The sequence below is a fragment of the Podarcis pityusensis genome (genome assembly GCF_964106645.2).
Source record: "Podarcis pityusensis genome assembly, chromosome: 1".
Lineage (NCBI taxonomy): Eukaryota > Metazoa > Chordata > Lepidosauria > Squamata > Lacertidae > Podarcis > Podarcis pityusensis.
The window spans coordinates 13801879-13828218 of NC_138028.1; the positions used below are offsets into that span (position 1 = coordinate 13801879).

The 26340-nt window shown below is 46.0% G+C and overlaps 1 protein-coding gene and 1 long non-coding RNA gene across 4 annotated transcripts in view; one reads left to right on the plus strand and one right to left on the minus strand.

The window, feature by feature from the left end:
• Window positions 1-26340, minus strand: part of KIF26A (kinesin family member 26A) — a 156315-nt gene that overhangs the window by 100173 nt on the left and 29802 nt on the right. Inside the window, exon 1 of one of the 3 annotated variants that reach the window (XM_081001999.1) lies at window positions 19050-19151. The exons of the other annotated variants lie outside the window; for them this stretch is intronic. Within the exon in view, the coding sequence (XP_080858125.1) occupies window positions 19050-19136 (87 nt within the window). The 5' untranslated portion in view covers window positions 19137-19151. Of the gene's footprint in view, window positions 1-19049; window positions 19152-26340 lie in introns of those variants that run through there. 3 annotated transcript variants of the gene reach the window in all.
• LOC308470514 overlaps window positions 4039-26340 on the plus strand; it is a 114653-nt gene continuing 92351 nt past the window's right edge. The window contains exon 1 of the long non-coding RNA XR_013982459.1: window positions 4039-4133. This is a non-coding gene — a long non-coding RNA (uncharacterized lncRNA). The remainder of the gene's footprint in view (window positions 4134-26340) is intronic.

Genomic DNA, 26340 nt, shown 5'->3' on the forward strand with positions numbered 1-26340 from the left:
TCCTTTAAGTTTATGTGAACACAGCAGCATCTTTTCAAGCCATCACAGCAATGCAAGTCTCATGTGCTATGGAAAGGGTCCCCCATTTTATATCCCTAGGTACCAAACTTGCAAAGAAGCTTCCAAACATGTACCTGGCTAGTCTCATCCCTTGGCCAATGTGTGAACGATGTCAGCCTGAAGCAGGCCCCACATGCACACCAATGAACATACACAGTGTTAACGGAAAAATCTGAGGGCTCCCTTGGACAAAAGTAAAGACACCAACCAGAGCAATTGGAAGCAAAACAGCAGCCTGTAGGCTTGGCCTTTATTGAACTGTTGCAACAGGGTGTTCCCCTCCCTTGCAGGAGAGAGGAAAAGACCCAGAAAGATGGTCTGCAAGACCTTATAAAAACTTTTGAAATTCCCCTCCTCCAGTTCAAGCCCACCCCCAGAAACATCATACATACATTACAGAAAGGAGGGGTTGACATCATGCATACATTACAGAAGGGGTTGACATCATGCATACATTACAGAAAGGAGGGGTTGAGGGAGGACTTGTGGTGGTAACCTGAGTGTCCTGTCACCTGGCTTTCCCCCTGCCCATGAGTCACTTCCAGGAGACAAAGGGGAGTTTGCAGTTTCCTGCCCCCAGAGGGAAGATCTGATCATTGTCCTTTGATTCAGTCCATGCTGAATCCACTAACATATGCAAGTTCTTTGTCATTTTGATTGTCTTCTGTCTGGGATTATCAGGGCTGACATAGCAACTGGGCAGGGCTCCTGTGGATGTGCTGGTATGCTGAAGGGATTATGGCTGACCAGAACCAAGCCACCCCCCTTTGATAGTCCTTGTCACATGGAGTAAAATAAAATGGAACAGTGCAAATCCGATGTATGGTTGATTTTCTATGAATTTATAACAGAAATGTGGCGTATGTAGTGTGTGAGTGTGAGTGTGTGTGAAGTTTGTGCAAACAGAATGATTGGGGTGGGGGGGTTCCTGCTACAACAGGACTCCCTCTGCAGGGATGTGAACCCTGATTAACCATCTGCACGAGTATGAGAGACGTGGGTGGCGCTGTGGTCTAAACCACTGAGCTTCTTGAGCTTGCCAGTCAGAAGGTCAGCAGTTCGAATCCCCACGACTGTGAGCTCCCATTGCTCTGTCCCAGCTCCTGCCAACCTAGCAGTTCAAAAGCATACCAGTGCAAGTAGATAAATAGGTACCACTGCGGTGGGAAGGTAAATGGAGTTTCCGTGCGCTCTGGCTTCCGCCAGTGTCCAGTTGCACCAGAAGCGGTTTAGTCATGCTGGAGACATGACCCGGAAAGCTGTCTGTGGACAAACGCTGGCTTCCTTGGCCTGAAAACAAGATGAGCACCACAACCCCCTAGTTGCCTTTGATTGGACTTAACCATGGGTAGGCAAACTAAGGCCCGGGGGCCGGATCTGGCTCAATCGCCTTCTAAATCCGGCCCGGGGATGGTTAGGGAATCAGCGTGTTTTTACATGAGTAGAATGTGTCCTTTTATTTAAAATGCATCTCTGGGTTATTTGTGGGGAATAGGAATTCGTTCATCCCCCCCCCCCCAAAAAAATATAGTCCGGCCCCCCACAAGGTCTGAGGAACCTTTACCTTTATTACATACTGGCCTTCAGACTAACAGTGATTGTGCCCAGCATATTTGCCAGCATATAACAGGCAGGGCCACTCAGACACATTCCTGGGAGTTTTTTCACATGTCTAGTGCACATAGAAACAAAGAACCATAGAACTGTAGATTTGAGAGGGACTCCAAGGGTCATCTAGTTCAACCCCCTGTAATTCAGGAATAACCCCCAAACAGAGCATCCGCATTGGCTTCTGAACATTTGAGGATCTTGCTTGTCCCAGACGCTTTCAAGCAGTACTTTAAACTTAGGGGGAAATTCCACTCAAGTTTTCAAGAGAGTACCTGTTGTCATCCTCTTCCAATACAATTCACAGAACAACTACACCTCTGAGTTACTGCTTTAAAAAAAAAAGGAGGGAAAATGACAGTATATCCATCACAAAATGACACTGTGCTCATCACATCTAAATGAGGTTTTTTTATTCTGGGCACAGTGGATGGGATGATCACAGCTTACCGTATTTTTCGCTCTATTGGACGCACCGGACCACAGGACGCACCTAGTTTTTAGAGGGGGAAATCAAGGAAAAAAATATTATCCCCCCCCCCAGCCCCAAAGAGCAACGGACAGGCTGCATGCAGCCTGTCCACTTCTCCCAGAGCTTCTCGGGGCTGCGGGGGAAGCCCGGGTTCCCCCCCCAGCCCCAAAGAGCAAAGAAGCCAAGACAGTGCGCGGGATCCATAGCCACACAACCTCTCCAGCCAGGAGCTAAACCTCTCCAGTGCAGCTAAAGAAGACAAGGCAGCAAGCGCGATCCATCCCGCTCACTGCCTTGGCTTCTTCTTTAGCCTTGCACAGCATCTTTAGTCTTGCACAACGGGATGGATTGCGCCCGCTGTCCACCGGGGCTGGACTAGATGACTCCTGGGGTTCCCTTCCAACCCTGCAATTCTATGACCTCGGAAGGTGTTTGGGGTCTCCACCACTGGAAGCTTTTAAGCAGCGGTTGGGGGACCATCTGCCTGGCGTTCTTTAGCTGTGATTCCTACATTGTGAGGGGGCTGGGCTAGATGACCCTTGGGTGGCCCTCCCAACTCTATACAGTCCTACAGTTCTGCGGCAGGAGATCCACAGCCACTTCACACAATGCCCACTCCCAATTTTCATCTGAGAGACATGTGTCTCTCAGTACCCCCCTACCTGCCACACTTCCCCCACCCCACTTAAGCTGAGGGAATTCCTGCCCAGAGAAACTCCCAGCAATCAAGGAGGAGGAATCCGCTGCAGCCGTGAGCAGCGGAGGATCCATGGTCCCCTTCCTTCTCTCCTCCGTAGTTGCTTTGAGGCAGGAAAGTGGGAGAGGAGCTGCTTACACGAGTGTAAGCTGCTCCCCTCCCACATTGCCGCTTCAAAGCAATCACGGAGGAGGGAATCCGCTGAAGCCTCCAGCAGCGGAGGATCCATGGTCCCCTTCCTTCCCTCCTCCGTGGTTGCTTTGAAGCAGGAAAGTGGGAGAGGAGCTGCTTACACGAGTGTAAACTGCCCCCCTCCCACTTTCCTGCTTCAAAGCAATTACGGAGGAGGAATCCGCTGAAGCCTCCAGCAGCGGAGGATCCATGGGTCCCCTCTTTCCCTCCTCCGTGGTTGCTTTGAAGCAGGAAAGTGGGAGAGGAGCTGCTTACACGGGTGTAAACTGCCCCCCTCCCACTTTCCTGCTTCAAAGCAATTACGGAGGAGGAATCCGCTGAAGCCTCGAGCAGCGGAGGATCCATGGTCCCCTTCCTTCCCTCCTCCGTAGTTGCTTTGAAGGAGGAAAGTGGGAGAGGAGCTGCTTACACGAGTGTAAGCTGCTCCCCTCCCACATTGCCGCTTCAAAGGGAGCCCGGGAGGAGGGAATCTGCTGCAGCTTCCCCCAACTCCCGCAGAAGCCGCGCGCTCTTTAAAGGGGCTGTGCGGCTTCTCCTGGCTTTTCTGGGAGGTGGGGGGATTCCCCCACCTCGTAGAAAAGCCCGCAGGAGCCGCGCAGCCTTTAAAGAGGGTGCCGCTCTTGGGGGCTTTTCCCCCAGGAGGGAGAAGGGACTGCTGCAGCCAGTCAGTCCCTTCTCCCTCCTAGAGAAAAGCCCGCAAGAGCGCACGAAGCTTGTGTGCGGCTCTTGAGGGCTTTTCCCGCCTGCCTCCCCCCTGCATTCGCTCCATAGGACGCACACACATTTTCCCTTGCTTTTTAGGAGGGAAAAAGTGCGTCCTATGGTGCGAAAAATACGGTATGCTCTCAACAGGAATTTATTTATTTTTTAAATTTTGTTTCAATTACGGCAGACCAACACAGCTACTTACCTGTAACTAGAACAGGCCTATGAGGCAGGGTTAGTAAAGGTAAAGGGTAAAGGGACCCCTGACCATTAGGTCCAGTCATGACCGACTCTGGGGAGGCGGCATACAGCTTCCGGGTCATGTGGCCAGCATGACTAAGCCACTTCTGGCGAACCAGAGCAGCGCACGGAAACGCTGTTTACCTTCCCGCCAGAGCGGTACCTATTTATCTACTTGCACTTTGACGTGCTTTCAAGCTGCTAGGTGGGCAGGAGCTGGGACCGAACAACGGGAGCTCACCCCATCGCGGGGATTTGAACCGCCAACCTTCTGATCGGCAAGTCCTAGGCTCTGTGGTTTAACCCACAGCACCACTCGCATCCCGCGAGGCAGGGTTAGTTTGCGAAAATGTGTCTTCCGAAAGACCACTCAGTGGGCATCATAGGTGAGAAAGAGGCACTTGGGGGGGAAAGCTCCATTGAGGAACCACAGTGGCTCTTGGCTTGTTCATACAACTAGATCTCCCCCTCCCCACAAAAAAGCATGTTGCTAGTAGCAAGCAAACAAACAGGACATCTGTGACAGACAATCTCCGAATAATTTAGTCCCTTAATTACAGCTGAGCAGAAGAGGGCAAGGTTCACTTCAGGCAAAAAATGTTGGGACACCATTACAAGGCAGCAAACTGATAATTCGTGTATAAACTTCTGCCACCATGGGAGGGGGGTTTTGAGTTCCTGCATCAGGCTCTGAAATATCCTCAGCCAACTCTGGGCCTTGAACCTAGGAGAAGACCTCTGTGGGCATGGACTCGTGGTGCAGCATCAGAAACTAATCACTCTTTTGTGGTTTCAAGGGAAATGGGAATAATAGGAGTTACCCACCTGTGGCTGTGAACATGAACAATAATCAGTTTGCACCTATTAAAGCCATTACTGGAAACTGATTAAAATCATAGCACTATGCCACTGTATTGATTGCTGCATAGCAGGCACATGAAACTTTAAAGGGGGATTTCGTACCCACAGAAAGGACTGGAAGCTCAGTGGAAGAGCATCTTCTCTGCATGCAAAAAGACCCAGGTTCCATCTCCAATTAAGGCATAGAAAGACACCTGTTTGAAATCCTGCAGGCCTGCTGCCCGTCAGTGTAGGCCAGCCTTCCCCAACCTGGTGCCCTCCAGGTGTTTCAGACGAGAACTTCCATCAGCCCCAGCCAACATGGCAGCATTGGACTACAAATCCCATTAGACCTGCAGACGATGGGAGTTGTATTCCGAAAACATCTGGAGAGCTGGCAAAGTCTACTCTAAAATGTACCTTTAAAAAGTGAACTGTGTTAAGATGCATTCCCCACATGCCCACTTTACAACTTCCTTTAATAAACGAGCCCACAAGTGACACTAAAGAGAGGGTGGTCTGCATTGATTCACTGGCGGGCCACTTGTTCTTTGGTTCCTCCCACAAGCCATTTGGAGGGAAGCGTTTAGCTCACCAGCCCATCCTACCTCTGGGAGCAAACATCACTTGCATTTATTCCAGCATGCTAATTAGAGCATCACAGCTACAGCATTAGCTGCTGAAGGGGAAAAATGCCATTATGGCCTGTTCGCAAAAGCATGCGAAGTATCCCGGGGGTAATTTACACTGCAAAGCCATTTCCACCAGATCCTGGGAAAAGGGGGATGACTATTGTCTTCTCTTTCTCACAGTGCTGAAAGCCCCACCCTTCCTTTAATGAGCTCAGAGTAATATATATACCCCTGTACACAGGATTTTAAGGTAGCCCCTCATTCAGATAATGGACAAGCTTTGTTTCAGACACTGAGATATACAAAGTACATTGACACCGTTGACACCGTTATCCAGTCTCGGAGAAAGCCTGGGCTTGTCACAGAGTGCAATTTCAAGCACATCCAATGCAAACTGAAAAACACATTGCTCCCATAGGAATTCATGGAACTGTAGTTTCCTCCTCACTGAGCTACAGTTCCCAGCACCCTAAACAAACTACAGTTCCCAGGATTCTTTGGGGGGTGTCATGTGTTTCAGATAGGTGTTAACTGTGCTTTAAAGGGGAGAGACTCCATCAGGCAAGGCCTCCTTCCACCTGCCTTGCCCCACTCTCTGCTTCTCAATGTGTATTGTATTGTTTTATGTACTGTGGCTTGCCATTGTTTTATTGATTATAGTTTAGATATTACTGTAACTGTTGAGTGGATTTCTGTTTAACTTTTATATGTTGATATTATTATTTTATACTATTCTAGTGAGTGTTGAATGTTACTTTTTTGATGGAGTTGCCTATTTTAAAGTTATGTTTTATTATCACATTTTTGTATTGCATTAGATTGTTATAAGATGTACATCTTTTGTTTCTTCAGCTTGTAAACTGCCTTGAGTATTGTAAGATAGAAAGGCGGTATACAAATTAAAAATGATGATGATGATGTGATGCTGGTCTGCCCTCAGCCCAATCTCTCTCACCTGTATGAGAGTACCTGCTTTCAAAGGTCTGTATGTTGTAGTAGTCACACTTTCGGGATTTATGTGTACACTTTACAACTTTTTTAAAAAAAAAAAACTTTAGAAGTATGTGAATAGGTCTTAAGAACACATGACTCTGGACGATTAACCGTCACTGCCCGATGTGTGTCTATGGAATATTTGGAGACATTCATCTTTCATTTGCACATCACGCATTGACTACAGAAAACATTAATGCAACGCTGAACTCACCTTCCTGCAATGCAAAATTGTGATGCTGCTAAAAGGGCAATGAGAAGGTATGTACGGTAGCTCAGAGTCAGTGGCAGAACCTTTTTGCATGCAGAAAAGTTCCAGGTTCAATTCCTGGCATCACTAGGTGAGGCTGAGAGCAATCCCTGGAGAACTGCTGCCAGTCAGTGTAGACAATACTGATCTAGACAGACCAATGGTCTGACCAGCGTAAGGCGGCTCTGTAGGTTCCTACGAAGGGGCATGTGTCAGCAGGGGTGGTGGGACAAGAATAACGCACAAAATCATCAGGGCTATCCTTTTTGTCTCTTTCTCTCTTCATAAGATGACATGGGAGGGAAGAGCTAAGACTGTAGCAAATGCAATCATTAAGATGTGCAAGACAGATAGAAATTCAACAGGTGCAGCTTATAAACACACCATCAAGCTTGGGAAAGTTCCACGTGTTGAACCTCTGCCTATCAACCAGCTGTTCAAAGCACACAGGGTCCTTAGAAAGTTTACACATTGCTAACATAGTCAGCTTCTCTGTGGCAGCTGTCCAGAGTCACAGTCTTATGATGGGGGGGGCGGGGTTGATGGGGGGGGCGGCAGTGGAGAGAATCCTTAATATAGAATAGCACTGCATGGCTCACAGACCAGAGGTGTCTCCAAGTCCTCAAGATAACCAGCTTGCTAAGTTGAGCATCTAGCTGCTGTTCTTCTCTTCATCTGATCTATTTAAGTCTTTGGCCAAATGACTAGAATAAAACATATCCGTAATATTCTGCATGGCAAATAAGTTTTCCCGCACCAATCACTCATAGAGAACACTAACTGCAGCCAGTATCTCTCAATGCATGGGTTTAAATGAATTCATTACATCAATACACAATCTGAGGACAAGATGGTGTCCTATCCTGGCTAAAACGCACCATGGAAATAATCTGAGATTGATTTTGTGCCATTTCCCATGTGGTCCATGCACAGGGATCGCCAGCCTTTGGGGACCTGTGTTCACATTTGCCAAGTGCAGAAACTCTCTTGGGCACAGCACGCACTTCACAACCAAGTACAAACCACAGCCTAGACTACTGGCTGCAACAGCAGCGGCACACAGAGAAGGGATCATGATAGAGAGATATAACATTGTGCCTAGAGTGGAGGAAGTGAAGAGAGACATTTTTCTCCCTATCTCATAATACTAGAACCCGGGGTCATCCAATGAAGCCGAACGCTGGAAGATTCAGGGCAGACAACTTGGGGTAACTTTAAAAGGTGGTTAGACAAATTCCTGGTGGACAAGGCTGTCAACAAGCCACTATGGTCTACCTCCACTGATGAAGGCACCATGGCTCTGTCCATCAGTCACTGGGAATCCTAAGTGGTGAGGGTGTTGTTGTACTTGGGTCCTTGCAGAATATCTGTAGGTACCTGGCTGGCCACTAAGATCAGGATGCTGAACTAGACAAGCCCTTGGCCTGACCTAGCAAGGCTCTTCTGATGTTATGATGTACCAAGGCTCTTCTTATGTCGCCTCCTGCAGCCCTTGCTAAATGCCCTGGGAATGTTTCAGGGATACAGTGCTCAGAAGTAAATGGAATTCAATCTAGTTAGGTGGCTTTAAAAGAGGATCATACGAGTGAATGGAAGATAATGGGATACTAGCCATGCAAGATGCTTCTGAACACCAGTTGCCTGGAACCACAAGTGGAGATAGCACTGTTTACACTCACTGTTACGTTGGACTGGTCATGTTGTGTGGATGCCTGATTATCGTCTTCTAAAGCAACTACTCTATTCCGAACTCAAAAATGGAAAGTGTAATGCTGGTGGTCAACAAAAAAGGTTTAAAGACTCTCTCAAGGCAAATCTGAAAAAATGTAGTACAACTGGGAAACACTGGCCCGTGAGCACTCCAATCTGAGAACAGCCTTTACCAAAGGTGTCATGGGCTTTAAAGATGCTCAAACTCAGGGCAAAAGGGAGAAAAGTGCTAAGAGGAAGGCACATTTGGCAAACCTTCACCATGATCAACTCCTACCTGGAAACCTACCGTATTTTTTGCTGTATAAGACACACTTTTCCCCTCCTAAAAAGTAAGGGGAAATGTGTGTGCGTCTTATGGAGCGAATGCAGGCGGGAGGCTCTGCTCAGAGCTCCCTTTAAAGAGCTGCACACACACTCCGTGCACTCTTTAAAGGGAGCGCGGCTCTTGGGGGAGCCTTAGATGCCCGCAGCCTCTCCCGGGCAGGGGATGAAGGCTCCCCTCGCCCAGGAGAGGCTGCACGCAGCTATCCCATAAGCCAGGACAGCCAGTGGGATCGCTGCGCAGCAATCCTGCTGGCTGTCCTGCCCTCTGGGATTCATAATATTTTTTTTCTTGTTTTCCTCTTCCAAAAACTAGGTGCGTCTTATGGTCTGGTGCGTCTTATAGAGCGAAAAATACTGTATGTCCCCACTGTAGAAGGACATGTGGATCCAGAATTAGCCTCCACAGTCACTTACTGACTCACTGTTAAAACCATGTTTATGGAAGACAATCTTACTCGGCTACGAGTGATCGCCCAAAGAAGACACTCAGATGCTGCTTGCAGGCTTCCCACCAGCATCCATTGTAGATGCTGGACTTGTCTTGTGTAGTCCAACAATGTACAGAGAGCACCAGGCCGGGGAAAGTTTGTACCAGGGAGGTATGAATTGTAATGACGACAACAGAGTGGAATGAGAAAAATGGACCCATCTAACATCTTCTCCTCCCTGAAGTGCTACTCCTAGAACTGGATTCTGTGGCATCTCCCTGAAGAATCTGCTGGGTAAACACATAGCTCAGCTGACCCAGAGATATTTTGGTGGACGCTTGCAAGAGCAACAGATACTGTACCCAAAAAAGCACATTTTCCATCTCTCTCACACACATGCACACAAAGCAGATGGGGCAGAAGAATTAAATGGTGGGGGGAGGGGAACTGAGGGGAACAGCAGACATAATTCTTCAGAAGGTACATTACTAGTATTAAGTATTAGTTCTGCTATCACAATCATAGTGAAACGTAGCACAACCCTGAACATGCTTACTCAAAAGTAAGTGGCTCTGAATGGGACTTATTCCAAGATAAGTGTGCAGATGATTTCAGGCTTTAGTCCTAATTAACTTTAGCTAGATTGCAGCGCAACTATGCAATCACTGGATTAAAAAGAAAACCACAGATATAAAAGATCCATTTGATACATTCCAGCTTTAAAGTTCAAACACCCTTAGATTTTAAGGCACCGGATTAGTGCTGAACGTTGCTGCTTTCGTTTGGACTGCCTATTGATTTTTATAAGGATTTCATGCAGTAAAAATATGTACAGAATTTAGATGTCGAGTCGAGTTAAAACAGAAATTTCCACCCACTCCACAAATGGGTTTTTGCAGCAATAGATTACGCTGTCTCAACTGCGCAATAAATCACTTCTAAGATCCACTCTTTAAAGTGTCTTCCCGCTGTTATAGGCAAATATTCATATTTTTTTTAAAGGAGAGCAGCATGTACATTTAATGTAGCTCGCTAACATAGGATGATACAGTCTGACAGCTAGAGAAACCACTTCAATTGTGTCTAGAATTGCAAAGGCGTCCTTTGCTACGCTGGCAGGGGGTGATATTCCTGGCTGTTCACAAGAGTAGCCCACCAACACAAGAGTAGAAGAGATATATTTTCTAAACCTTAATGCTGGAGATCTGTGAGATGTGACTTGTCTTTCATAAGCACCAGGAGACACAAGCCTGCATCTAATTTGCAAACTTCAGTAACCAACACTCCCTCTAATAACAAACTCAACAAACCAAGTCTGTGGCCAAAATGGCGCCACTAAGAAATGAGAGCAAGGGAGAAGCATGCTTGGATGAACCCCGAGGTCTGCAGAAACAATCGGGAGCCAAGGAATGTAGAGTAACAGTTGTGGGGAGAGAACAGAATGGGAGGAAAAGAAGAGCAGGCTGCCCTGTTTCTCAAGGTGCACCATGGGGAGGAAGATTTCGGGTTTATAAAAGCAGAGCAAAGGCAAACTCCCAAGAAATCCTTCATAGAAGAGGTGGAGAAAAGTTGTGGAAGATACTCATGTGATTGCAGAGCATCACACCATGCTCTCCTGACCTAACAGCTAACCCTAACTTTGTTTCATGGAAGCTTATGAGACATAAAACTGGACTGGTTTAGATACAACATCAAACCATCATTTGGCATTTCGTCGATGAGCCCATGTGCTCCCTCCTCCCCCCCACTGTCCATTTCTTCTTGGTGGTGTTTTCTTGGCAAGCCAAAGCCTGTCATTTCATCCAAGCGAGGCAAACGTATGGTGCACACTAGCCATTGCTTGCCTAATATGGATGGTATGGTAAACTATAGGTTGCTGAAACCCCAGCAACTAAGAGAAGGAATCACTGCATGCAAGCGTGGGGGAGAAACAAGTCTCATCATTCACATAGTGCCAAACCATGGTTTGGTGTTGCTTCTGAATGTGGTCATGGGTGTAGCCAGGATTTATTTTAGGGGGTAGGCTTTATATTGGAGGGGGGGACAGAACCGAGGTTTCTGTGAGGTAATTGGTCAGTTAGTTACCGGTAAGTATTTTTATTTATTTACTTGATTTAGAGGGGGAAGCAGCTGCCCCCCTTGCACCTCCCTGGCCTTTAAGTTTCAGCTCCACTTTTTAATCCTGCCTAGTAAAGGCAATTGCTACTTGCATGGTGAGGCCCCGCAGTTCCACTCAGAAATAAACACACAGACACGATTATGTTGGGTTGATGGGATAGATTAGGCCACAACTTTATTGGTTACAGATGTGAGCGGTTTGGCTTAGACATTTGGGTGAAGCCAGACTATATCCTGACTCCTGCCCGTCTGCAGGAAGTCTCTAAAGCAGGGGTCAGCAACCTTTTTCAGCCATGGGCCGGTCCACCATCCCTCAGACCGTGTGGTGGGCCGGACTATATTCTGGGGGGGAAATAATGAACGAATTCCTATGCCCCATAAATAACCCAGAGATGCATTTTAAATACAGTGGTACCTCGGGTTAAGTACTTAATTCGTTCCAGAAGTCCATTCTTAACCTGAAACTGTTCTTAACCTGAAGCACCACTTTAGCTAATGGGGCCGTGCTGCCAGAGCACGATTTCTGTTCTCATCCTGAAGCAAAGTTCTTAACCCAAGGTAATATTTCTGGGTTAGCGGAGTCTGTAACCTGAAACAGTTTCAGGTTAAGAACAGACCTCCGGAACGAATTACCGTATTTTTTGCTCTATAAGACGCACCAGACCACAAGACGTGATTTTTGGAGGAGGAAAACAAGAAAAAAAATATTCTGAATCTCAGAAGCCCGAACAGCAAGAGGGATCGCTGCGCAGTGAAAGCAGCAATCCCTCTTGCTGTTCTGGCTGCTGGGATAGCTGCGCAGCCTGCATTTGCTCCATAAGACGCACACACATTTCCCCTTACTTTTTAGGAGGGAAAAAGTGAGTCTTATAGAGCAAAAAATACGGTAATTACTTAAACAGAGGTACCACTGTATATAGTTATTGTGAAGCTGTAAGCACTCGCCTATCACCACTTCAGTGACATGAAGATACCCAAACGGAAACTTTTATTTATTTCCTTTTGCCCAAAACTCCTTTTTTAAAAAAAAAAATAAACGTTCTATTTAAAAACATATGGCAAGCTGGGTGTAACTGTAAGTGACCTGATGCCTTTTCCTGTGTTAACATCAGAACCAGGAAAGAATATCACCAGCTAACAGTCAGCCGTGCCTGCTGCAGGACGGGGAACTGTAGCTAACTTATCATCCAGTATAGGAAATTCCGATCGTGCGTACCAATTAATAACCTAGAAGTGACTGGAGTTTTGTTTTTGCATTTCACAATCCCAATTTTGATTTACGGAAAGAACTTCCTTTGGGGCCACCCAATATTCCATTAAGCAGCATGTGGAAAACTGCACAGGATAGATATAATCTACAAACCAAAAGGGGGAAAGGATTTAAAACACACACACACACACACACACACACACTTCCAACTGCACCACCCTAATCACATTTTTTGTTCTCCTCTGGGAGATGCACTTTGGAAAGTCACTTCCTCTCCCTGCCCCTTCCTCCCACCACTCCTGCAATGAACAGACTGGGCACTTAATCAAACCGGCAACAACAACAGGAACTAGCAGCTACTAGTTACAATGGGATCAAAATATTTTCATGCACTGACACTCAAGCCAATCCGCTGTCCTTGAAGGCACCGCTTTAATCCACTTCTGTCCTCCTAAAGCAAAAGCCATTAACGAAAGTGACTCCTCTTCGCCCTGTGAAGCATCCAATATTAAAAAGTCACTGCTTTTTAATCACCATCCCAATCAGTGCCAGGCACTCAGAATTGTAAGAGGCATCTGAACAGTGCTATAGTTGGAAGGCAACAGACCAGAAACTACATGGCTGTGCGCTTCACATGACACTGATCTTAAATAAGGCTGGAACCTTCAGACTGCTTACGAACTCATCTTTTCACGTGCCTGTGTCATCTGAGATCACACTGCATCATGGGTTTTGGAGTCTCAAAATGCTGCAATGGTTTGTCACAAACTGTTTAGATGTAAGAGTGCAGGTTGTACCTTGGTGCAGGAGTCGTGCAGTGTCTGCTAATGGTTGAATAAAAGCAGAAGCCTGCAGACTCTCCAGCAATCGTTAGCAACCTGCCCTACTGCAAGTGACAGAAGTAACCTCCAAGTGCACCATCCTCCCTCTCCTATTACAAAAGCAGCTGAAACCATGCACCTGGTTATTGCTCTGACATCTGCTTTGTTTTTATGTGTTCCTAAGTTGGACCAAAGAGGAAGGTAGCAAACTTTATGGATTGATCGTGGTTAAAAATGACAAGGTTACATTTGATTGGTTACCAAACCACCAACCCCCACAGCAGAAAAGACAGAAAACCAAACAAATGCAAAACAGCTGTAAAAATTCTGCACAATATTTTAAATACTTGAAGTTTTTCCCTTATTTTATAACGAGCCATATGCGCCCAAACAGCCTTCAAGCCACAGCAGAAGAAGGATTTTTATTTTCATCTGAGGATCATGCAATAAAATGAAAAACGAATTCGGAGCCTGAAACATCACAGTTGTGCCGAGCATATTTTTAGGCATATGGCAACTTTATAATGGCCATTGGGGATGAAGAGCTCAGACAGTATAGCAGACAGTGGATTTAAGATGTTTCACATAAAGTGACATTCTCCTGGAGAAACAAGGGGGGCGGGAGGGAAATTAACCATGCAGTTGCCACAAACTAATCCTACCTTAACTCTTACTTGCTGAAGCTTTTCTGAGGACAACCAAAGTGATTTCAGATTCCAAGATCCACACACATATTTATTTCCTCACACGCTGACACTGATAAAACAGGTTTGCCAGGCTTTTGAAACAAAGCAAACCCCTACGAGACCCGCCAAGCACTGATACATCAAACAAACTTTTTGCTGAGGAAAGTGTGGAATATATTGTCTGTTTCTAACGGGACTCTGCATACCTCCATTGGAGCATATTTAGAAAATGTATGTTAGATTCAGCAGACTTGTTTAACTCAGACTGGCCTGACCAATCTGCATCTTAGGGGGTCAATGTTAATGAGATTTGATCCCGCGGGGGGCGGGGGTTGGAATCAAGAAACCACTGTTATCATCATATAAAGTTTATAGAAATACTAAATACAGTGGTACCTCAGGTTATATACGCTTCAGGTTACATACGCTTCAGGTTAAAGACTCCGCTAACCCAGAAATAGTGCTTCAAGTTAAGAACTTTGCTTCAGGATGAGAACAGAAATCGGGCTCCGGCGGCGCGGCAGCAGCAGGAGGCCTCATTAGCTAAAGTGGTGCTTCAGGTTAAGAACAGTTTCAGGTTAAGTACAGACCTCCGGAACGAATTAAGTACTTAACCTGAGGTACCACTGTAGTAAATTATACAGTGGTGCCTCGGGATGCGAACGGGATCCGTTCCGGAGCCCTGTTCGCATCCTGAACGCAACGTTAGATGCAAAGGCACGTTTGCGCATGCGCGACTCGTGTTTTGCCGCTTCCGCGCATGCACATGACGTCATTTTGAGCATCTGAGCATGCGCGAGCAGCGAAACCCGGAAGTAACGTGCTTTGTTACTTCCGGGTTGCCACGGAGCGCAACTCAAACGCGCTTAACCCGAAGCACAATCAACCCGAGGTATGACTGTACTAGGTACTGTACATAGGGGGAAGGGGAGGTTGAAACTGTTCTTGCCTGAAGCATCACATTATCCAGAAAGGATGATGAAAGAAGACAAAAGAGGATGGGGAAGGTTGGAGACTTTGCAAAATTCAGCTATGTGAACCTTTCAAGGCCTTGCTCTCCACCTTGCAGGGCTTCCAGTGAAAGTTTTAGTAGGCAACAGCAGACCTTGCAGATGCAGGCTACAAGAGGAAACTGCCCGTGATCCCCTGGGTCCTAGCTTCCACTTCTCCTTTAGTCTCTACTAGGGTGGGCACATGCCAAGTAACGTGTTGCAAGCTCCCCCCACTTCGCAGCATATAAACTGAATGGAAGGGGGGAAGAAATAATTAAAAATAGAACAACAACAGAGAAATGCCAACGAATATCAGCCGCTGAGTGCAGCAGCAAGAAAGGACTAGTAGACCCAAGCCAGCAGGAAAAGGATGCTGGACTGTGTTACTAAACCTTAGGACCTTTTGTTTGTTCCAGCACACAGTTCTTAAAGGCAAAAAGTTAAAGGTGTCATCTTTCGAACAGGCTGAAGTGGAGACTTATATAGAATTATAGAACCTTAGAATTATCTGAAGCTGGATGCTTTGCAAGTATTTTCTATGACACTGCCAGCTCACTGCCAGGGACACAAATGTATTTTGATCTGTACAGGCGGGTCTATGAGTGTTCGGTGGGACAGGCCATTCAGGGGATAGGGAGCACCGTGAATTGGAGCCTGAGGACTGGGATGAGAGAAACAGATTAGGGGGGGAAACAGCAGATGGTTTTGTGTGAAGCAGGAAGAGGCAAATTAAAGAGGGAATCCAAACTGCACACTTGCACCCAAATTCTTCCAGTTTAATGGTTTTAGCTGTTTCCAAGGAACCACAAGAACCCTATAAAATCCCAGTTTGGTGAATATACTGAGAACAAGTAAGACCAGCAACAGAAAGTCCTGATGTCCTCACCTAGGAGCCAGGCATCCAGCCATGACTTCATCCAGCGGGCCATGCCATTTCCCCCATCCAATCAGTGTCCTGTATCTTTTCTAATCAGTATCTTATCCACTTTCACCCCAAGCTCTCGTTCCTAGTCAGTCATCCCCCCCCCCCCGACATGCATTGCTTTACCCTTGTTTGTATTAATGACATTTGTCATTTTACCGCCCATTCACTCAGTTTGGAAAGGTGAAGGTCCCAATGGTGATCTTTGGGAAACTCCACTATTTACACCTCTCCATTCAGATAGCTGCCCACTTATTCCTACTCTCTGCTCCCCGCTACTTAACCAAAACTTCTCCTCTTATTCCATGACTGCCTCAGTTCCTCAAATGTCAAACCAGATATGCTTATAATCATAGTGAAAAGACAAGGCGCTGACACCAATCACAACCCAGTGATAGTTAAATCTTAATGAAAACCTGGCTTTTCAGTCACTTAGGAAGCTCCCAAGCAAATGACAGCTACTAGATCGCCTGCTTTTGCAGGGGAGGGTTAGCGGAAATGATTCTTCCTGCTGAAAATGTAGAATATCAAGTATATTTTCCCACCTCACTATGTTGTGTGAGGTTCCTTTCTGCTTCCAGCAAACTAGCTGAAGATGGAGGACTCTGCACGTTGGTGCTGTGTTTTTTTTAATTAAGTGTTTGTGCTTGCTGCTAATTTCCTAAACACATCTCCTAATCTCGCTGCAGACACTGGGTGTCATCAGCAGGGGCACATGTACTCACCTTGCTCTCGAAAATATTACAAGATAATAATTGACATTTCCATCACAGCGGAACGTGGAACAAACAAAGCACACGAGAAGGTTCTGCACCCAATTAAGATGCGTTCCAAAGAACTGTTGAAAAATCGCTCCCAACGGACAGTTTTTCTTCGTGTCAAAAGATGCTGTGCACAATCACCAAAGTAACCAATCATTTTCCTTCTTCTGCATATTGCATCTAACACCAGAGCAGAAATAATGTTTTCTCTCATAGCTCTACTCTAACTAGAAACCTCCTGTAAACACCTTATCCCCGAAGCCACGGTTATCCTCAGTCATCAAGTCTGGATCGCTGGAGCCACACTACATTTTGATTACCTACAGTGGTGGTTTTCAAACTTTTCAAACCCAGAACGCTCCCTGACAAACTGAAGACAAACGGTCTGCAACACAGTTTTTAAGGCTGTGACGGATCACAGAATTGCTATGAAAGTGCACTGTGCGTTCAAAGCAAGGAATAAAGAATCTTTTGCCTCTCTCACACACAGAAACAGAGAGAGAGAGAGAGAGAGAGAGAGAGAGAGAGGCACACCCCACACACTTTGTGACTTCATGCACCTGTGCTTCTTCTCCCAGCGGAAAGCGTGTTAATACCGACCCCCAAGACAGATAGGAAAATATCCTTGGATCAAGATAGAACTTTTGTGCTGACAACTGCTAGCATTGATCCATTGCTTGCCAGCCACCCATTCTAAATCACTCTCATTCCTGGACTATCTTATCCAGCAGAGGAGAGACTTTGCAACCCCCCTCAGAAATGCCACACCTTCCTTTGCTCTGATAAGCATGTCTGAACATTCTTCCCTCCGCTAGCTGACATGGCCTGATGGCTGCTGCACACAAACATCTATCATCTATCTCTCATCTATCTATCCATCTATCTATCTATCTATCTATCTATCTATCTATCCCTGGAGGAAATTATTTTTCGAAAACCCCAACAGCAGCATTTCCCATCCTGCCACACACTATTGCCACTATCCCTCCAAGTGAAAAACTGTGGCGCCCTTACTTCGAAGACAGAAGGCCTTTCAGCACCAGAGAAACAATCCAAAAAAAGACCGCGTGCAACAAGAGCCATTTGAGGCCTCGTGTAACAAGAGCCGTATAGTAGTCTCAAATTCCCCCCAAAGATTATTTTCTTTCAATGTACTTTGAAGCAACCTTCTTTAACAGCCAGGCTCTGTAAAGATTACAAAAGGACACAAAAAACCCCTGAAGTGCGGTTGCAGGCAGATGTTTCCTAAATGCAAAGTTCCCATCATGGGCACACAACTGTGTGAGAGATGTTAAAGCCACCCCTCAAATGTGGCCCAGGAAAATGGACCACATCATCTTCATCAATATCAATGTCTTCGTCATTCTATTAGTTATACTCCGCCAATCTGGCTGGGTTGTCCCAGCCACTCTGGGCAGCTTCCAATACATATAAAAACATAATAAAGCATAAAACTTCCCTATACAGGGCTGCCTTAGTGACAGAAACAGTGTGTTAGGCCTTGCTAGGCCCAAGTCTAGAGAGCTCAAAACAGCGTCTTCAACCATCGTTGAGACACGAACCCTAACAATGCAACCAAGCCGCATTGAGTAGGGATAGGGAAACTCATTCAATCGAAGGGCCGCATTCTGTCATGAAAACCTTCTGGGGGCCACATGTCAGAAGGAAATTGAGCAGGGCACCCTTGTAGCTCACTTGGTGACCTTGGGCCTGTCACCATCCGTTAGCCTAACCTGCCTCACAGGATTGCTTTGAGGATGAAATGGGCAAGAGGACAACCATGTAAACCACCTTGAGATTGTTGGGGGATAAAGCTGGTATATAAATGTAATAAATAATAACAGCCTTAAGCCACATTCCAGTCATACAAAAGGCAGGGGTTTCTACACTCAAAGATTCCCTATTGTGCGGACAGAACCCTCCCTGAGTGTAACCATATACAGTCATACCTCGGGTTGCGAACGCTGCAGGTTGCGTGTTTTGGGGTTCCGGACCGCACTGAACCCAGAAGTACCGGAACGGGTTACTTCAAGGTTTCAGCGCTCGCGCATGCGCAAAAACACAATATGACGTCGCATGAATGCGCAGAATTGCCGAATCACATCATGCGTGTGCGCAGACGTGGTGCTGTGGGTTGCGAACACTGTGGGCTGTGAACGTGCCTCCCGCACGGATCACGTTCGCAACCCGAGGTATGACTGTATATATAGGGGCTCCATCCAGAAGGAACATGCTATATAGGGGCAGGGAAGGAGCCTGGTGCCTTTCTACCTGCCAGGTGTGAATTTTATCCTTGTGCAGAAGGTTAGCTGCTCCACATTCAAACACCCTTCTCTGTATTCCGTCCAGGCAAGCATAATAGCAATTTTATTATTTATACCCCACCCACAAAGCATTTGAAGGGTTCAATGGCACGCTACAGAGAGGTGGAAACACGCAAAGAGGGCACAAACCAGGGCCTGTAGGGGACATGTGCTCCCTGCCTCTGTCTCACCTGCCAGCCAGAGATGCTGGACCACATGTACTGTCAAGAGGGACTGATGATTCTGAATACCAGTTGCTGGAAATCACAGAAGAAACTGCTATCGCACCCACGTTCTGCTTGCATGCTTCCTATATGGCCACTGCAAGAACAAGATGCTGGGCTAGGTGGGATTGGCCTGATCCTGCAGGTCTCTCCTTGTTCTCAAGGTCTGGGGTGAGGAGTCCCTGCCCTACACGTGCGCAACAGGGGAAACTGAAATGCTGTCATCCATCAAACAAAATACATTTTTTCCAAGACGTTTTGCAACGGGAGCGGTAAATGGCACCCGTTTTCCATGGTTTCTTTTTTTTAAAATGGCAACAGTGCAAAGTCGCCAAATGAGCAGCGAAAAGGAAGTGTCCTCCGACAGGCCGAATTATTTCTAGAGGGAAAACAGGAAGAAAAGTTTGTCTATAAGCTCCCTTTGCCTTTTTACTGCAAGGAATATGCATTTTTTTTTTAAAAATGTAACCCCCACATTACCTCATTAGGAAAACAAAAATGGTGTCGTTGTTATCTTTTCTAAGGTTCTGCCAGAATAAGAAACACATAAATGTCAGGATTTCCCCTGCTTCTCCGTATCTAGTTACTCTACAGTCATCAGTGATAAAACACTAGACAAAAAAAAAAAATCCAAAAAATCACCAAGGACTTACCATCAAAGAATGTTAGAAAAAGCCCACAAACAACCCATAACACAAATATAACTGTCTGGAATGCAGTTCCTTTGTTCTGAGCCTTTAAACAGAACTGACAGGGAGGCATAAATCTGCTTTCAATAATTCCTTTACGAGGACAATATTCTAGCATCACAGACCTAAAAAGCTGTGCTTTTTCTTGGATAAGCTATATTGTGAAATATTCCTGTCTGAATGAACTGCGTCTTTTACACACACACACCTCTCTCTCTTTTTTTCTCGTTTCCACTGAAGTAAGTTGTCCATATCCATTATGGGTATTGCAAATATTTATTTATATATTAAGGTGGAATGAAGAAGACACAAGTCTTTCTACATGAGGTTCAAGTCTGCTTTAGGTTTCCCCCCCAAAAGGTTCAGGATACAGAATTTTATTTCTTTTATTTACTGTATTTGTTTCATTGCATTTATACCTCACTTTTGCTAGTCATGCTGGCCACATGACCCGGAAGCTGTACACCGGTTCCCTCGGCCAATAAAGCGAGATGAGCGCCGCAACCCCAGAGTCGGCCACAACTGGACCTAATGGTTAGGGGTCCCTCTAGCTTTACCTTTCTTCCTTCATAAAACCCATGATGGGTTGTAGGTTTTGACCAGAACCAAACCTGCTTCACTTCAGCAAAAGGTGGTGACCTTTCATGTGTGTTGTATGGTGCATATTTGATTTTTATTATCATAACCACAATAATAAAAGTTAAAAAGTCACTTTGGAGGTTGAGCTGCCATATGTGATTTTAATGCAGTATATTTAATTGTTTAATTGTTTTAATTAAGTTGTAGCTGAATATTTTATATAGGCAGATACAGACATTAATTGATAGTTACTCAACGGGAGCCTGTAGGATAATGTGTCTTAAATATCACTCAAAAATCTAAAAAATAAATAAATCAAGAATACCACACCCCTGCATTTATTATCAGACTATCAAAATCAAGTCTTATTGTTCCAGGACTGGAAACATTCTAGACAATCTCTAGGTGAAAATGGGCTTTTCATTTACACTAATAATGGTTCATGATAGGGGTCTTTCAATGCTTTGTTTTTGCTTTGTCTGTTCAGTGTAGACAATGTGCTCAATGAAAAGGGATGGGACCAATTTAAATGAGGGAAGCCTGTAGCTCAGTAGTAGCGCATCTGCTTTGCAAACCGAAAGACCCAGGTTCAGTCCCCTGGGATCTCCGAACAGGGCTGGCGATGTCTCATGTCTGAAACCCAAGAGACCTTCTGCAAGTCCATTTAGATAAGGCATCTTCCTACAGTCATATTAATTTTTCAGCTCACTTCACCTGGAAGGAGTTCAGCTGCTCGTTTCACTACACTTAATAATACAGCTTCTCTTTCGTTCTCAATCACTATTCAGAAGAAAAGGAAGCCGGAGCCCAACTTGTGTGCGTCTAAAGGAAGCCTTGCGTTACTTTCCAAGTTTGGCAAAGGGTCGCTCCTTTGGCCCAGAAACAAAAACAAAAGGGACAACATCAAACTCAAGCACTGGAAATTATAATTATGACAGCGCCTCAGCCCAGGCAAGCAACAATTGAGATATTGTTTCTGCCTTCACTAGTAAGAATAAAATTCCTGTTATACTGTCTGACAATTGTTTTGTCTGGAGAGTTCCCACTGATTTACTTACTGCCTTTCACCGGTAACAGGATGCTCAGTGAAAGATTTTCAGGCTGGAAGAAGCTAGTTAGTACATCATAATACACATTTCACGGCATATGGTATGAAATGTCTCAACCCAATCTAATTAACACAGCACAAAAGAAGATCAGCCTCAACGATGTGTTGGAACAGGAATTACTGTGATGGGCAAACTTTCTTTATTGCTGTTGCATTGTATGAATTACTACTACTACTACTATTAATGAGACTGTCCACACTTCTGTCACTCTGTTTATATTACTGTTGCTTGCATTATTACTTCTTCAGGGTTTTTTAGTAGTCTGGTTTCTCATCCTCCGGGTCAAATGAAGCATCACAATCTACATTTGGCTGCTACTGAAAATGGCAGCCACGCATCTAGCTCCTTCTCCTCTGAGGCTCTGCTGCAAGATCTACTACAACTTTATTCTATGCCGACATCATGATCATCTGCATTTGCCCACCTCAGGCCCTGCCCAAAGCAGATGTGAAGTGGAGGGTGGGGGAGAGAACTCAATCATATTGTGACATTAGAATACAGCTGAATTGCACTTCACCGGGGGTAGCCAATGTGGCTCCTCCCTCCAGATGTTGTGGGCTGCGACATCACATCCCAGCTGGGGCTGATGTTGGCTACCATTGCACTTAAAGTTGGATAATGTCAAGGAATGGAAACCGAGGAGTGGGCAATGGGAGAAATGGGGTTGGAGACTAACCTGGAAGAAGGGATCAGGGACCTGGGGGAGCCTGTAACAGCCAGGAGACGAGAGTCAGGTGGAGGAGAAGCTGTAGGATTGGGGAGTGAAGAACAGATGCAAGAGTAGGGAGTGATAAGTCAGACTGGAGTCAAGGGTTTCCACACCTTCTTCTCCTGCCACTAGCTCTCCTCCTCTGCTGTCTCCCAGGACCAGTAGAGGAATGAAGAGAGAGGAGCAGAAGCAGGTAACATGCAGGCGTAGTCTTTGCCTGCTTGTGTACAGCTTGGGTGGGGAAGATGCATCAACTGAGGTCGGCAGTGGGACCTCTCTGTTGCTGCAACTGCCTCATTGGGTACACACCTAGGAGCAGCTGAGAGGCGTGGGACTGAGGGACATGCCTTTTCCTAACTTGTAAGCGTATAAATAGTTAATTCCTCACTCTGGGCATTCCTTGCCTGACAGCGACGTGACAGGTGATGGCATATGACTGCTTTGGGAAGCAGCCCTGTGTCGACTGCACGGTTGAGTTTGTCCCTCAGACACCCAGATATGAAGACGGTCCAGATTTCACTGAAGGGACTACTGCTAAGTAAGGGAGTGATATAGTAAAGAGATGGGCTAGGAACAGCAGGCCAGGAAGGGTTGGAGCAACATTTGTTTGTTTAATGGGGGAACAGTGTCAGTCAAAGCCCTGAATACTTGTGACAGCCATTTAAAGAAGAAGAAGAAATCCAGCATGTTTCTGCTGAACCTGCCTACAACTCATGCTTTCAAAAACAGGCGTCTTGTTTTCTCATGATACCTTCGCTCACATCAAATCTGAGACTGCTCCAAACCATCTATATGCTCATAATGCTTCAACACTTTGCAAATAAACTTTCTTCGTTCTTGTGGCTGGCTCTACTGTTAATTTTAAAATGTTGTGTTTCATAAAATGCTACTTGGGTGTAGAAAACGGTCAAACTCTACAAAGAGTCTACAAAGTCTATCCATAAAGTGACTAAGCCACTTTTTTTCCATATCTGTGCTTGAGCAATGACTTATCCACTACTATTCATTCCAGAATGTGCATAGCCATTGCTAAAACAAGGATAAGGAACCTGTGGTCCTCCAGATGGTTGCTAGACTACAACTCCTATCATCCTTGACCATTGCCAAGCTGGCTGGGGCTGATGGAAGCTAAGAGTCCAGCAGCATCTGATGGACCAAAATTCCTCCATCCCTGATCTAAGAGAGAACATCCAACAAGAAAGCAAACAGCAAAAGATGCACTTTCGCTAAATGTTCTGTGCGAACAAACTCTTCAATCGCTAATTTAAAATCATCTTATTTTAAGCCCCTCCACTCGGCATTACAACATTACAACATGTCATTGTTTACCAGTCACATATTGTTAGTCATAATTACCATGATCTTTATCCAATGCAAAAAAAAAAAAAAAAAGTATGAAAATTATATTGGAACAGCCAGCCGGAATGAGACATATGGCTGGCACAAAAACACACAAATGAGGACCACTACGGAATACAGACAATCTGTGGGCTGGCCTTCGTTGCCAATTTCACTGGTAGAAAATCAAAAGCGACGCAAGCCAAATCCAGATGATTCTCTGTTTTATTATGGAGCTAGTTTAAAACTAAGGTAATTCCATCCACTGCTATAGAAAGAAGCCTTTATTGATGTGGGAGGGGAAAGCAAGTAACTATCACAGGAGGCCTGGCATTCCTGGTCATCACCATCAACACAGTGGTCCTTTGCAAACTGTTTCCATACATTTATGCAGTGGAGTAGCATGGGTTGCCAGTGCCCGGGGCAATACGGAGGGTGGGTGGGAGGGAAATGGATGGAGTACGCATGTACATTCAACTGCCTAATGGTGTCTGCACGGCCCAGGAAATTGCAACCACAGAGATGAGAAGAGTCGTACCGTTGCATGGAGGAGTCATTTCTTGGTTCGCATGGAGAAGCTGTTTTCAAAGGAGCCCGACAATGGAAGCGCACAACTGTATTGAGGCAGCACCGGGTGTTTTGCGCCCTTAACAATTTTGTGCCTGGGGCAATCAACCCCTGTGCCCCTTATTACACCACTGCATTTATGGCATCAGGTTGCACCAATACTGACCACAAGAAGCCTTTTGGACCAGTGCAGGAAGAGCATACCATTACATGGGCCAGTCAAGTTTAGGAATGTTAAAGTTGGAGAAGACTCTCCACATAATGTTCTCTTGGTGGGGAGCAAGTGCCACCCTGGCAGAATTTCTCCCATGCAAAGTGAGTTTAACAGAGGTCGGGGGGGGGGTTGACAGTGGGGATGAGCAGCATTGGTTGTTACATTGACACGCCCACCCCAAAAAGAAAATCAATGATTTTGTGTGGCTAAGTTTTGTCAACAGGCGACACTGAACTTAGCTGTATCTAGGTGCCATCAGGAGTTTCCTTGTTTAAGAGAGATAAAGTTTTTGTTTAAGAGCAATAACGAAGTATTGTCTAGCTCAGGCACAGGCAAACTCGGCCCTCCAGATGTTTTTGGACTACAACTCCCATCATCCCTGACCACTGGTCCTATTAGCTAGGGATGATGGGAGTTGTAGTCCCAAAACATCTGGAGGGCCGAGTTTGCCTATGCCTGGTCTAGTTTCCTAGCTGGTGCATCATCGAAGCCTTTTATGGCAGATACAGCAAACTGCACAAAAACATTACTAAGAAGAAGAATGGAGATAGCTCAGCTGGTTAGAACGTGGTGCTGATAACACCAAGGTCGCAGGTTTGATCCCTGCATGGGACAGCTGCATTGCAGGGGGTTGGACTAGATGACCCTCAGGGTCCCTTCCAACGTTCTGTGATTTATTTATTTATTTATATCCCACCTTTCCTCCCAAGCAGCGCCAGGCTCTACCCATCTCCCCATTACCTAAACAACCACCCTGTGAGGTGGGCTAGACTGAGAGTTGGTGTCTGTCCCTACCCAGTGCTGTGAGATAGGTTAGGCTGAAAGCCAGTAACAGTCCCAAATTCACTCAAGAAACTTCATGACTGTGTGAACATTTGAACCCTAGTCCCCAAAGTCCTATTCTGACACTCTAACCACTACACCCCACTGGCTCCTCCGTGCCACACACCTCAATTCATGAACCACCAGCCATTTATTGCAGACAAAGAGCCTGTTTACAGTCCCAAGAAGGAAGCAAAGCCAAGAGATTGATAAGCCCCTCAAGTGCCCAGAGCATGTCTGGTTGACTTTGTTGTGCTAGCCTGAGCTAGAATAACCTTTTATTTGGTGGAAGGGGCCAGTCCAGAAGGTCATCTTGGTAACCTTTACCCTATAAAACTCTCTCCCGCCCTGTTTTGCTCTGGACCCTGAAACTATGTGGAACCTAAAGGCAGGCTTTGGATGATTACAGAGATAGTCCGTTCCTACTCTGGTAGGGACGCGGGTGGCGCTGTGGGTTAAACCACAGAGCCTAGGACTTGCCGATCAGAAGATCAGCGGTTCGAATCCCCATGACAGGGTGAGCTCCGGTTGCTCGGTCCCTGCTCCTGCCCACCTAGCAGTTCGAAAGCACATCAAAGTGCAAGTAGATAAATAGGTACCACTCCGGCGAGAAGGTAAACGGCGTTTCCGTGTGCTGCTCTGGTTCGCCAGAAGCGGCTTAGTCATGCTGGCCACATGACCCGGAAGCTGTACGCTGGCTCTCTTGGCCAATAAAGCGAGATGAACGCCACAACCCCAGAGTCTGTCACGACTGAACCTAATGGTCAGGGGTCCCTTTACCTTTTTACTCCGGTGAGTAGGGTGATAACAAGGCCTTTAAGTTTTAGCTCTGTTTATGATGATTAGCACAAACCCAAAAGCTGTGGGGACAGAGAAAGTGGAGCCAGTCACGCAGAAGAATGCTTGTTCAGATACTTTATCTATGCTAGTTCACTGCAGCGATCGGATCAGGGATTTCAGCTTGAAACCAGGTCTGGGGCAAGTCCAGATGTTTTGGACTACAGCTCCCATTAAGCCCAGGGAGTTCAGGTGTGCCAGCTGGGGTTGTTGGGAACTGTAGTCCAGAGCATCTGGAGGGCAACGCACTGATGAGGACAGCTTATTATAATGAAGATCTGATTT